Genomic DNA, 12,212 nt, shown 5'->3' with positions numbered 1-12,212 from the left:
AAATTGCCGGTCATTGGACGCATTAAAGATACACCTGTCTCCCATCTCGGACCTGCATTTGACCCATGAAAGATACATCTGTCTCTCATCCCGGACCTCAATTGCCGATCATTTGACCCATGAAATATATATCTGTCTCTCATCCCGGACCTAGATCGCCTATCATTTGACCCATGGAAGATACACCTGTCTCTCATTCCGGACTTAGATTGCCGGCAATTCGACCCATAAAAGATACATCTGTTTCTCATTCCGGACTTAGATTGCCGGCAATTCGACACATAAAAGATACACCTATTTACACTGACTTGCGAACTTTAACAAAAAGGAATTGGAAAATTGGAAAAGTTTGTATAAATATAGTTCGTTGCGAACCACATTAATTATGCTAGATACATATTGTACTTTAACAAAAGCCACCTGATACTTGTGTTTTTTATTAGTTAATTATAATTATATTATAATTATATTTTTACATTCAACACATTTATGACATGCAGGTGCATCAAATAAAATAGACTACCAATGTAAACATTACTCGTATCTATTTAAAGCGTTTGTGTCAAGGCTGTTGAACGAAATAATTGACCGATTTAAGTATAAACAGGCACTACATAAAACATATTCTATTTTAGAGACAAACAAGCACATCCTCCGATTGGTGATCATTCAGGTTAGCTTTGTAAACAGATATAAATACAATTGACCCATTTTGCAATATGTTTTGCAATTTATAGTGTAAGAGTTCTCATAATTCAATAACTTAATAAACAGGTTCGTTTATTGATCCAACTTTAAACTTCAACCTTAAAAACCTATCATAAAATTGCCGTATGAATATCTTATATGTTGATTTCAAATGACTTTCAAAAAAATATGCGATTTTTCTTAATATATTTATACTTATTTAAGATCACTATTTCGCTTTCTATGATATCTGTACAGTGTGTCTTCATTACTTTATTCCGGTGCAATCGAAATCTAGACTTTCGTTTTCGTCAAAATATGCACAAGTATATATAGTATATATTTGAAGAATTGTTTAATTTTATAAACGCCGATATGATATGCACTAAATTTAATACCAATTAATACCATGGTAAACTATTATTGACCTATACAAATAACACTATGACAATCTTAATAAAAACGTGTTGATGTCATGGATATAATTGTTTAAATTCCAAAGTTTGCAGACATGACAAAAACATAATCAATTAGTTCGCATTGCAGATATTGCATTAATGCCGATTGTTTTAGTGTACACCCATTGCAAAATAAAGGCTAGTTGATGTATGTACACAAAATTACTAAAATGTCAATTCAAGTTACGATAAGGAAGAAATGGAATGGTATATTATGATATAAACGTGTACACAATATTGAAGGATATGTAGTTCAAGTGCCATGGTTCGTTTCTTAGATGTCTCGAATTGCATGACAATAGTATTTAAAATGAAACAATTGTTATAATGATAGTTCATACCTGTAGGAACCGGTAGCAAACTTCAAATTGTGATCCATCTTTTCTAAATCAATTCAAGCTGTACATGTTTTATATTTTAATCAAAAAGATGTAATTTTACTTCAAAAACCAACATTGGAAAGCATTGACATACTTGCCATTAAAATACGAAGTCTGCATTCAATTGTTGCGAAGACAGTGTTAAGTGTTAAGAATGTCTTAGATTATCGATGTACATTTATGAATTGTGTGACTGCTATTACTTCAGTTTTAAATCAATTATTGTAAATGACATGAAACATACAAAAACTGCCCTGGTTTATCTTTCTGTTAATATACGTACATGTGTTTTTCATAATTATTTTAGGGAGCATGCGTTTGATCAAAATATCGGAAGCGGAAGCCAACATGTCCCAACCATAGTCGAGACTTCCAAAGCGCCCAGGCCGGCCCGTCAGGGGACATCTCCGTATGGATTCTTCGACTGATTGTGACTATTTGAAAACTCAGATGCACGTTCATGTACTATTAACAATATGTATTGTGAATACATATCTTTACTTTACTTTATAATATATCTAATTCTCACTCTCTATCAGCTTATTGAAAAAAATGCTTCCCTTGTGGTTATAGTTTTTCATTACTTCCTACTTTTAACTTACTAGTATAACTGCCCATTCAAATTAAGGTTTAAGGACCTGAATAACCGGGCATTTGATCCATTAAAGATACACCTGACTCCCACCCTGGACCTGCATCACAGGGCTTTTGACCAGTAATAGATCTCTAATCTGTCTCTAATCCCAGACCTAGATTGCCTGCCATTTGATTCATTAAATATACACCTGTTTATTTTTACCTTTTGAGATTTACAGACTTTTACATAAAAAACAATTTTTGTTGGAAATGTATATTAATTAGTATAAATAGAGTCCGATGCTGTCCACATTAATGGTAAAAACATATTGTACTTGTACTAGTATATGTTTTTTTCAATGATATTATTAAAACATTCATTACATGCATGGGATTACCAGCTAGAATAGACTGCTATCGTAAATATTACTTGTATTTATTTTGAGTATTTGTGTCAAGGCTGTTGAATGAAATACTTAACCGATTTAAGTATGATTAGTTGCACGCTATGATAGCATGTGTTATTTATAACGACAATTTGTGATTCATTCAGGTTAGCTATGTTAACAGATAATACAATTTACCCATTTCGCAATATGTTTTGAATTGTATACTGTAAGGTTATTTGTGGTACAATGACTTAAACATGATTGCTTATTTGATCAAACTTTATTCTACAACTATAAAAGCGTATCTAAAGTTATGCGACTTTGTTGAATATAATTGAACTTCTTTAAGATTACTTTTTCGCTTTCTATGATATCTATACAGCGTGTATTCATTACTTTACTCCGATTCAAATAGAAATCTAGATTTTCGTTTTCGTCAAATTATGCACAAGTATATATGTATACATATATGTAAATATGAATATATATATATATACATCCGACACAGTTTTGAAGAAATATTAATTTAAAAACGCCAATATGATATAAACTAAAGTTTATATCAATTAATACAATGGTAAACTTTTACTGACGTTTACAAATACCACCGTGTCAATCTTTATAAAACGTGTTGATGGCATAGATAATTTTTGCTTAAATTGAAACGTTGTCTATTTAACCTTGGGACACATGATAAACGCATTATCAATTAGTTTGCAAAGCAGAGTCAGCTTAAATGGCGATTGTTTAAGTGTACAGCCCATTGCAGTATCAACTATTTAACTACAAAGTCTGAACCAAATTGTTGCGAAGACAATGTTAAATGTTAAAACTGTCTTAAATAGTCGAGATACTTTTAAAAATATTTGTTAGAAACTTTAATCAATAAATGCAAATTCCCAAAAAACATAAGAATTATGCCTTGATATGATTAATCAAATGCGGAATATGTGACGAAAAAAATCACATTTTACATATACCGAAATGTAAATATACTTGTTTAATTAATGTTTTAGGGGTCATGAGTTTGACCAAAACATCAGAAGCAGAAGCCAAACATTTCTAGTCTTGGTTGAGCCTTTGGTGTATGAACCATGTTGAAATACGGTATTGGACAATTCAGCAAGCGCATTGTCATTTCTTTAGAAATTAACTTGAAACGATAATGGCGGTGGGTGGTGTAACGTGTTTAGAAATTGGAACTTCGCTGAAGTATAGCCAAGAAACGCGAGAAGACGTCCTGTGGATCTGAGCTATTCCCTCTGGACGACGCTAGGATATGACTTTAAGGACGCCTCATTTCTCTGCCAGGTCGTGAACACTTTGTGACGAGCTTCAAAACCACTGTCGTTTATAGCTTGGATGACTGCGGACCTGAGTACTAACCTGATGTTTTGCTTGCTTAAATGTCTGCCATGAAATTGCATTATGACCGCCTTGACAGAGTCGCAATGATGAACCAAATGTCATTTGCATCAGGTCTCGCGATAGCATCATTGAAGCAGCCATTGAACAACATCGGTGCAGATTTGTCGGTTTTACTGCCCAGGGCTCTGCTCTCACGGGCCAACCGGTTGAGGACATTCTGCGGTCCGATGGAGCCTCATTCTTGTAAAGCCCACTTCGGACTTCTTTTGCTGAGTGTCGTGCTTCAGGGTGACATACTCGATTCCATCTTTAAGGAGCAGACTAAGACTTGCTGAATTTAAAGACCGCGTGAGACCCAAGTTAGGACCATACGCGCTATCGAGGAATTATTGGAGAAAATGGAACATTGGTAAAGTACCTAGAAATGGTTGAAAGGTCGTTTTGCTCAATGAAAGGCTTGTGATGTATAGGTCATGAAAGCCCGGCCTTACCCTTTTCTTCCATGAACTCATCAAGTGTGTGATATGTAGCCTTAAATGACGTGCATAAACAATGTCTCAGTTGCGGCCGAGGTCAGTCAAATGTCTGTTCAGATTAAATCGTATGTTCATTCTACTCTTGTATTGGTGCACATTTGTCTGATGGCTGCGGGGCGACTTTGCAGTAGAGCTTGCTCAAAATCTGGCCGTATTACTCTTCTGAGACAGAAAGCATGTATAGTGGCCCAGCGTACCTTGATGTGTGTCAATCTGAGTTAAAAATGCATTATTGGCCCATTTGCCTGAAATAATTTGTGCATTTTATTATAATGATACATTAACAATTAATTGTGAATAATATTCTTGTAATTGATGTTCATCATAACGTTTCCCAGTTGAATGAATTTTGTACATATTTTCATTTTCAGTGTTAATAAAAAAAAATTGAGTGTTAATGCTTTAACACTTATTTCTATTTGTACAAATTAATAAGCAATATTCATACACAAAGTCGGAGAATCAAAACTATTTTTACACTCATATAACACAAAAAAACTTTATTGCCCACTTTTTTCTCTTGTTCTCTTCGACTAGTAAGACTTCTTCTTCTCCCTACTTCCTTTCTAAACCTAGAACAATAATTTTATACTTCATTCAATTCCACTTCTTCTTTCAGTTCTTGCCTTATATCTTTGTTCAATTGTTAGATGCTTAAACTCAACAAATTCCAAATTCCGAAATAAGTCGTCAACATGGCCATTTTACAGTTTCTCAAATGTTCCATCCATCATGAAATCAAAATCATCGGACCAATGGAGATACCTCTGTCTCCCATCCCGGACCTGGATTGCCGGCCATTGAACCCATGAAGATGCCTCTGTCTCCCATCCAGGACCTGGATTGCCGGCCATTGGACACATGAAGATACCTCTGTCTCCCATCCCGGACCTGGATTGCCGGCCATTGGACACATGAAGATACCTCTGTCTCCCATCCCGGACCTGGATTGCCGGCCATTGGACACATGAAGATACCTCTGTCTCCCATCCCGGATCTGGATTGCCGGCCATTGGACACATGAACATATCTCTGTCTCCCATCCCGGACCTGGATTGCCGGCCATTGGACACATGAAGATACCTCTGTCTCCCATCCCGGATCTGGATTGCCGGCCATTGGACACATGAAGATACCTCTGTCTCCCATCCCGGATCTAGATTGCCGCCCATTGGACCCATAAAAATACACCTGTCTCTCATCCCGGACCTGGATTGCCGGCCATTGGACCCATGAAGATAAACCTGTCTCCCATCCAGGACCTGGATTGCCGGCCATTGGACCCATGGAGATACACCTGTCTCCCATCCAGGACCTGGATTGCCGCCCATTGGACACATGAAGATACACCTGTCTCCCATCCAGGACCTGGATTGCCGGCCATTGGACCCATGAAGATACACTTGTCTCTCACCCCGGGCCTGGATTGCCGGCCATTGGACCCATGAAGATACACTTGTCTCCCATCCCGGGCCTGGATTGCCGGCCATTGGACCCATGAAGATACACTTGTCTCCCATCCCGGGCCTTGATTGCCTGCCATTGGACCCATGAAGATACACTTGTCTCTCATCCCGGGCCTGGATTGCCGGCCATTGGACCTATGAAAGATACATGTATCTCTCGATTTATTTCTCATCCCGGGCCTGGATTGCCGGCCATTGGACCTATGAAAGATACATGTAACTCTCGATTTATTTCTCATCCCGGGCCTGGATTGCCGGCCATTGGACCTATGAAAGATACATGTAACTCTCGATTTATTTCTCATCCCGGGCCTGGATTGCCGGGCATTTGTCTCATGAAAGATATATCTATATCTCATGCCAGACCTGGATTGCCGGCCATTTGATTTATAAAAGATACACCTGTTCACTCAGATCTTTTGAGATTTGCAGACTTTTACATAAAAATAAATTTTGTTGGAAATGTATATTAATTGATATAAATAGAGTTCGATGCGGTCCACATTAATGATGGTAGTAACATATTGTACTTTATCAATCGCCACCTGGTCCTAGTATATGTTTTCAATTATATTATTAAAACATTCATTACATGCATGGGATTACAAGCTATGATAGACTGCTATCGTAAATATTACCTGTATTTATTTTTAGTATTTGTCAAGGCTGTTGAAAGAAATACTTAACCGATTTAAGTATGATTAGTTGCACGCTATGAAAGCATGTTCTATTTATTCAGGTTAGCTATGATAAACAGGTAATAAAATTTCCCCAATTTACCCAGGCTTGTGATGTATGTGTCGGAAAAGCCCGGCCTTACCCTTTTCTTCTATGAACTCATCAAGTGTGCGATATGTAGCCTTAAATGACGTGTCATAAACAATGTCTTTGTTGCGGCCAAGGTCGGTGAAATGTCTGTTCAGACTAGATCGCATGTTCTTCCTACTATTGTAATGGTAAACCTTTGTCTGATGTCTGCGCTCCATGATATGACAGGAGTATCGAACAAAAACACGCGATTTCGATGTGAAGAACTATTGCACTTTATACAGAAATAATATATAATTGATTGACACCAACCATCGTTAAGGAATGAAGAGTTAATATAAATATATTTATTTGGTACATTTGTCAGGCCTTCAATATGCAAAGAGGGAGAGATAGTATGCCTAATTTTTGATGATTCCAATACGATTTTAAATTAACTAAAAACACTGAGAAAAGCACAATCCCCAATCCATACCTTGTTGCTGTTGTTGCACAAAACGTCAAAACAAAACGAATGGACGAATAAAAAAAACATACACTACAAATCCTTGAGGGCTTTACAACAATGAATCCAGTAATTAATCGAGAACTCACTCAACAAATTAAACCATATAACAACCTGCTAAGGCTTAAATGATTTAACTGTCGCAGAAGCAAAGTTTGTTTTGTTTTTATTTCAAGTGTTCGGGCAGTAATTGAAGAAATTAATGTTCAGATTGAGAAAGGAAATGACTCAAGATATTCTAATTTAACTATTTTATGGTATGCAAAATTCCCACCGGCTCAACTTAGACAAAGTGTCGAACGACTCGTTCAGTAAACAAGGGCAGTAATCGAGGACGTTTTTCACCCCAAACAATGAACCAGGAAACATGTACGCATCTGACATTACTGCCCTTGGTAAAATGATTAACACAAACATTTTATACCCATGTAAACATAATACAAATCTCATAAAGAGTATATGTATTTCAACTTTGTTATTTTCTTAAAGGTTTCTTAAATAAGTAAAATTTTCAAGTTTTAAAAAGAAAACATTAAGTTATTGGAGCAAATGTTAAGGAGTTTAGCAAACCAAATTAGTTAACCGTATGTATATAGTTTGATAGTGTAAACATGTTTACATGTTTTATGAAAAATGAAAGTGATTCGTTCACGTGTGTTTCATAGTATTAAAACAAATCGTTCATAAAGTTTTAATACTTGTTTTTCATATCAAAATGCGCCTTTTTTCGCAGATAAATATGCAAATATAATTCACCTTACACATTTCGCCCACATGTTATTTCAGCTTACTAGTTTGTTTTGTGTTGTGCAATTATCTGCACATTATACATTATTTCTTATTCAAATGAGTCGTTTACATTTGATGAATAGGATTCTGATTTTCAGCCACAACCTTTGATTTTATTACGATCATTTGCCTTGCAAGACACGAGTGCGTTAGAAAACAATGAACAGTAGTACAATGAACATCTAGTATCTGAAAATTCTGAATTCGTATATGCCTATTTTACAGCATAAAAATATACATGTGCAATATGCAGTAGGTCCACAGTTGTGTCCCTTGACCCGTAAACATTGTTCTACTCCTTGTATTCGTGTATCATGTATCGTAAAACATTACTGCTATACACGTTGAACTTTACTTGACATTTATGTTAGGCATACCAGATGTGTGTCCCTTGACCTATTAAATAATAGATATCAAAATATGTTGTATATATAAATAATTTGGAATCAATCAATTTATAACAGTTTCTTTTCCTTATTTATAGTTTTAGTTCACATGAGCACAACGGATGTATTTTGTCCGTCGTCCAGGAGCATGTTTTTTTAACAATTTTATGAAATTTGATTAGTATGTCTGAATAACATATGTGTCAAGTTATGGTCAATGTTTCGTATTTAAGTGGACTACTAGGTCAAATACAAAATTATTATTACAATAAATCAGAGGACCTTATAGAAGAAATATAACATTCATCGACCTGTTGAATTACCCGAGAACTACCTTCATTAGGAAGCCAATGTGAAGGAATTCTGGTATTAGATTACCGAGATTAACCACACTGACCCGACGTACGGGTTAACACTGGCGCTTGGCAAGATGGCGTCTCTTAAGGTGAGTTTGTTGACGTATTACTCTCCTTTTGACTATTTTCATCATTTTGTTAAAACAGGAAAATATTCAGATTAATGTGTGTATAGATAAGACTTAGATAATAATATGTTTGTTATTTAAACTTAGATATAAAATAAGTTTAGTAATAGTTTGTGAATCAACTATATACAATGTCAATAATATATAGCATAGTTCCTCGGTTGCCTGTGTTGTTGTAAATAACCTAAAATATTATTATCACAGTGTTGATATTAAGCATTCTTAGTCAAAGATTATAGGTTATAGACAGTATATGTACCATATGTTGTGCTATAAGTTGAGTGTTTTATTTTAACAGTGTTTTGTGATTTGTTTGTACCTTTATTAAGTGAATAGCAGAAAAGTATTGTGACACAATCATCACGCTGACGATGTGTTAATGATAGTCCTGCATATACTCAACCTTATTTCATTTAGTTTTGAGAAAAACTCACTCATATGATGTCTGTAATAGGAAGGAGTACGGCGTCACTTTTGGGCCATGTCTAAACAGTACGATGCAAGTTTTCGACATCATTTGCCCTGATTGGATGACGCATGATAAGTATATACTACATGCAACATGCAAACATTATTTCAAATTAGTGTATTAAAAACTACGCCTAATGCAGATAATTGCCCCGGGAATATGTTCCATGTGCTTTGTCATTTCTAAAGACGCCATTTGATATTGTTCTTCAAATAAGCTGTATAGTGATTTCATCTATAGATGCGATAATACCCGTTTTAATTACTGGATCACGTTGTTATCAAGAGTGTGTTTTCTCGGATAGATTTATAATATCTCTCACGTGTGTCCGTTCCGGATAGAAAAATCCGACCGAGGGCAACTGCGTTGCCAGGTAACGAGGCTACGTAGGGTGCCCGAGGGTCGGAATTTTCTATCCGGAACGGACACACGCGATTAATTTTTTTTCAAGCATACTTTAAATTCCATTTCTTTGCGAAAAAATACATTCAAAAGCGCATTTTTGAACATTTCACCAAAAAAGCACGCCCGGTGGTATTTACTGACGTCATGACGCGCAGTGATCTCTATTCACTGCATACGACAATAAGTTCCTTCAATATAACTAATTTTTAAGTGTTATTTTGTTTTGTTTTGAAGATAAAGTCTGTTTATGGAACTCATCTATTGAAATCATATGATCATGATTACATAAGGAGTGTAATAAAAAAAGTATTACGTCACAGCGCGTGACTCATCTGACATAGGGGGTGCCAGATGGATATTTTCCAGAACGGCTAACTTCTACGGAAATGCCTATCCGGTTTGTTAGAAACATTGCCGCAATCTAATGGATAATCTGGATCAGAGTAGCACACTGACTGTTTATCATCATGTATTTTGAAAACGTTTTCACAGGACATTGTTCCGCATTTCTGTTGGTGACCCATAGTTTAGGCCAGACTTAGAATTTTCCCCGACTTTTTTTGTTTGCATTTTGGAATACTCATCCGGAATTTATGATCACTATCCACACTTTTCAGCACGACGTGCCCGAACACATATCCTTGTGCTCCTGAAATCCCTTAGTACAAAGTGGACACTATGTATTATAGAACAAATACGTGAGCTCGGCTCAAGCTATAATTTTGGCAGCCAAGCCAGATATAATTTTCCCATCAAGGGCTCAAATCTAGCTGTTGTTCTTTGTTTCTAGTCGCAATTGATATAAACCCGTGTATAATTGTCGCATCTTTTATACTGGAAGTGTACCGCAACGTCACACTGCAACACTTCTTATTATAAAGGGCTTCCGAAGAAACGATATATAAGATGAAACTCAGAAGAAAAATATTTTATTGATACCGTATGTTGATAATTCAAGTGACAAGATCGATGATAAGAAACAGAATAAGAAATAGAGAAATACAGCTGACGCTATTCTAATGCCTTTAAGTGTCCATGTTCACGTTAATAAATGGTTACATTCACTACACCTCATGTAGTGTGCCCCTGCCTCAGGGAAGGCCATCGACGGGGTATATCAATATACAAGTGGTCCCTAGGCCATCGGCGGTCCGAAGATCCAGGGCTTGTTGCCGCATTGGTCCATATGGTCACAGGCGACACATTGGTTCCGGTGGGTACGTCCACATTGACATGCACCCATACCTGCAAAGGACGGAAACACATTTAGGTAATTTTAATTTAACTCTACTTTATTTTAATTTACGCTCGATTAAAAAAACTGCTAAAGAAAGATACTAATAACACTGGAGTGCGTTTCCTACATATACCTCTTATCTTATGTTTCTCCCTAGTCTGCCTCTATTAATACACGTCTACCTACATATATCTCTTATTTCTAGTCAGTCTCTATAAATGCAAGTTGAATGACATAATAATATATCTCCTTTCCACAGACTGCCTCTATTGATGCACGTCTATTGACATATATCACTTATACTTAGTCAGCCAATGGTTTGAAATACATATGGAACAGTATTACACAGAGCATTTTACTAATGTGTAACGTACCCTTCAAATAACGTGAATTACGTCAATGCGTGTAACTTTTCAAAGACCTGGAAATAGGTCTTCTGCAGTAAACCTTACCCTCCCTGCAGCATCCACAGTTTGACTGGCTACGGTCAAACTTGCATTCACAGTCGTTTATGGCGGTCGTATAGCCGTCCACACCGTTGTCGGGGGCAGCCAGAGCTATGGAAAGGAAAATGGTAGAATTGGTGTTGCAAATCAAACTTTGTATAGTAAAGAACATAAGAAGTCAACTTCTGCTTTTAATCCAAAATGTAAATGGAGTCAATTACATTAAAACAAATTATCATGAGTCCATTTATAAACACTAAACTTAAAGACTTTTATTTGTATTTACTCACGATGTCCACAGCTCTTGGTATCCCCACACTTCACACACTGATTGGAATTTGGCGCTTGACACTGACATCCGCCAACGTCACAGCACGCGCACGTGTACAACGCGTGATTATGAGCACACTGACATCCGCTCTGTGAGCTTAGAAGGAATTGAAAGAAATATACCAACGTTATTTTCTATGCATGCACAATTATTTAAACCCCAACTCGTTCTGATGTGAGACAATTTATATTAACGATACGCTTAATAATTAACAATACAATTAAGCTATGTAAAAACACAGTTTTTTCAACTCATATGAACTTTTGTCCTACGAAAACACAACAAAAAGGCGAATACTTTTGGCAGGAAATCGAGTTTCGTTATTTGGCCTTTGTTTATGATTTTTGGTCAAAAATGAAGACTTTAACCCAAACGCTCTGATGCTTATTTATGCAAGTTTTTCAGTCTTCAAAGTATGTCAAGATTTAGTAAAACCACATACTGAGCGACTCCTTTCATTTGTTTCTTAGAAAATACGAAGGTCTGTCGGCGCTGATTCGCTACATAATGGCTTTTTCAAAAAGATAATAAA

At 36.2% G+C, this 12,212-nt stretch overlaps 1 protein-coding gene across 1 annotated transcript in view; it reads right to left on the bottom strand.

Annotated features, from left to right (window-relative positions):
* Positions 1 to 10,681: 10,681 nt before the first annotated feature.
* LOC128219201 (von Willebrand factor D and EGF domain-containing protein-like) overlaps positions 10,682 to 12,212 on the bottom strand; it is a 30,352-nt gene continuing 28,821 nt past the window's right edge. The window contains exons 23-25 of the mRNA XM_052927013.1: positions 11,640 to 11,776; positions 11,356 to 11,460; positions 10,682 to 10,911 (exon numbers count right to left, since the gene is read on the bottom strand). Coding sequence (XP_052782973.1) covers positions 10,802 to 10,911; positions 11,356 to 11,460; positions 11,640 to 11,776 — 352 coding nt within the window. The 3' untranslated portion in view covers positions 10,682 to 10,801. The remainder of the gene's footprint in view (positions 10,912 to 11,355; positions 11,461 to 11,639; positions 11,777 to 12,212) is intronic.

This window comes from Mya arenaria, chromosome 15 (assembly GCF_026914265.1).
Source record: "Mya arenaria isolate MELC-2E11 chromosome 15, ASM2691426v1".
NCBI lineage: Eukaryota > Metazoa > Mollusca > Bivalvia > Myida > Myidae > Mya > Mya arenaria.
This window is presented reverse-complemented; position numbering and strand designations above follow the sequence as displayed.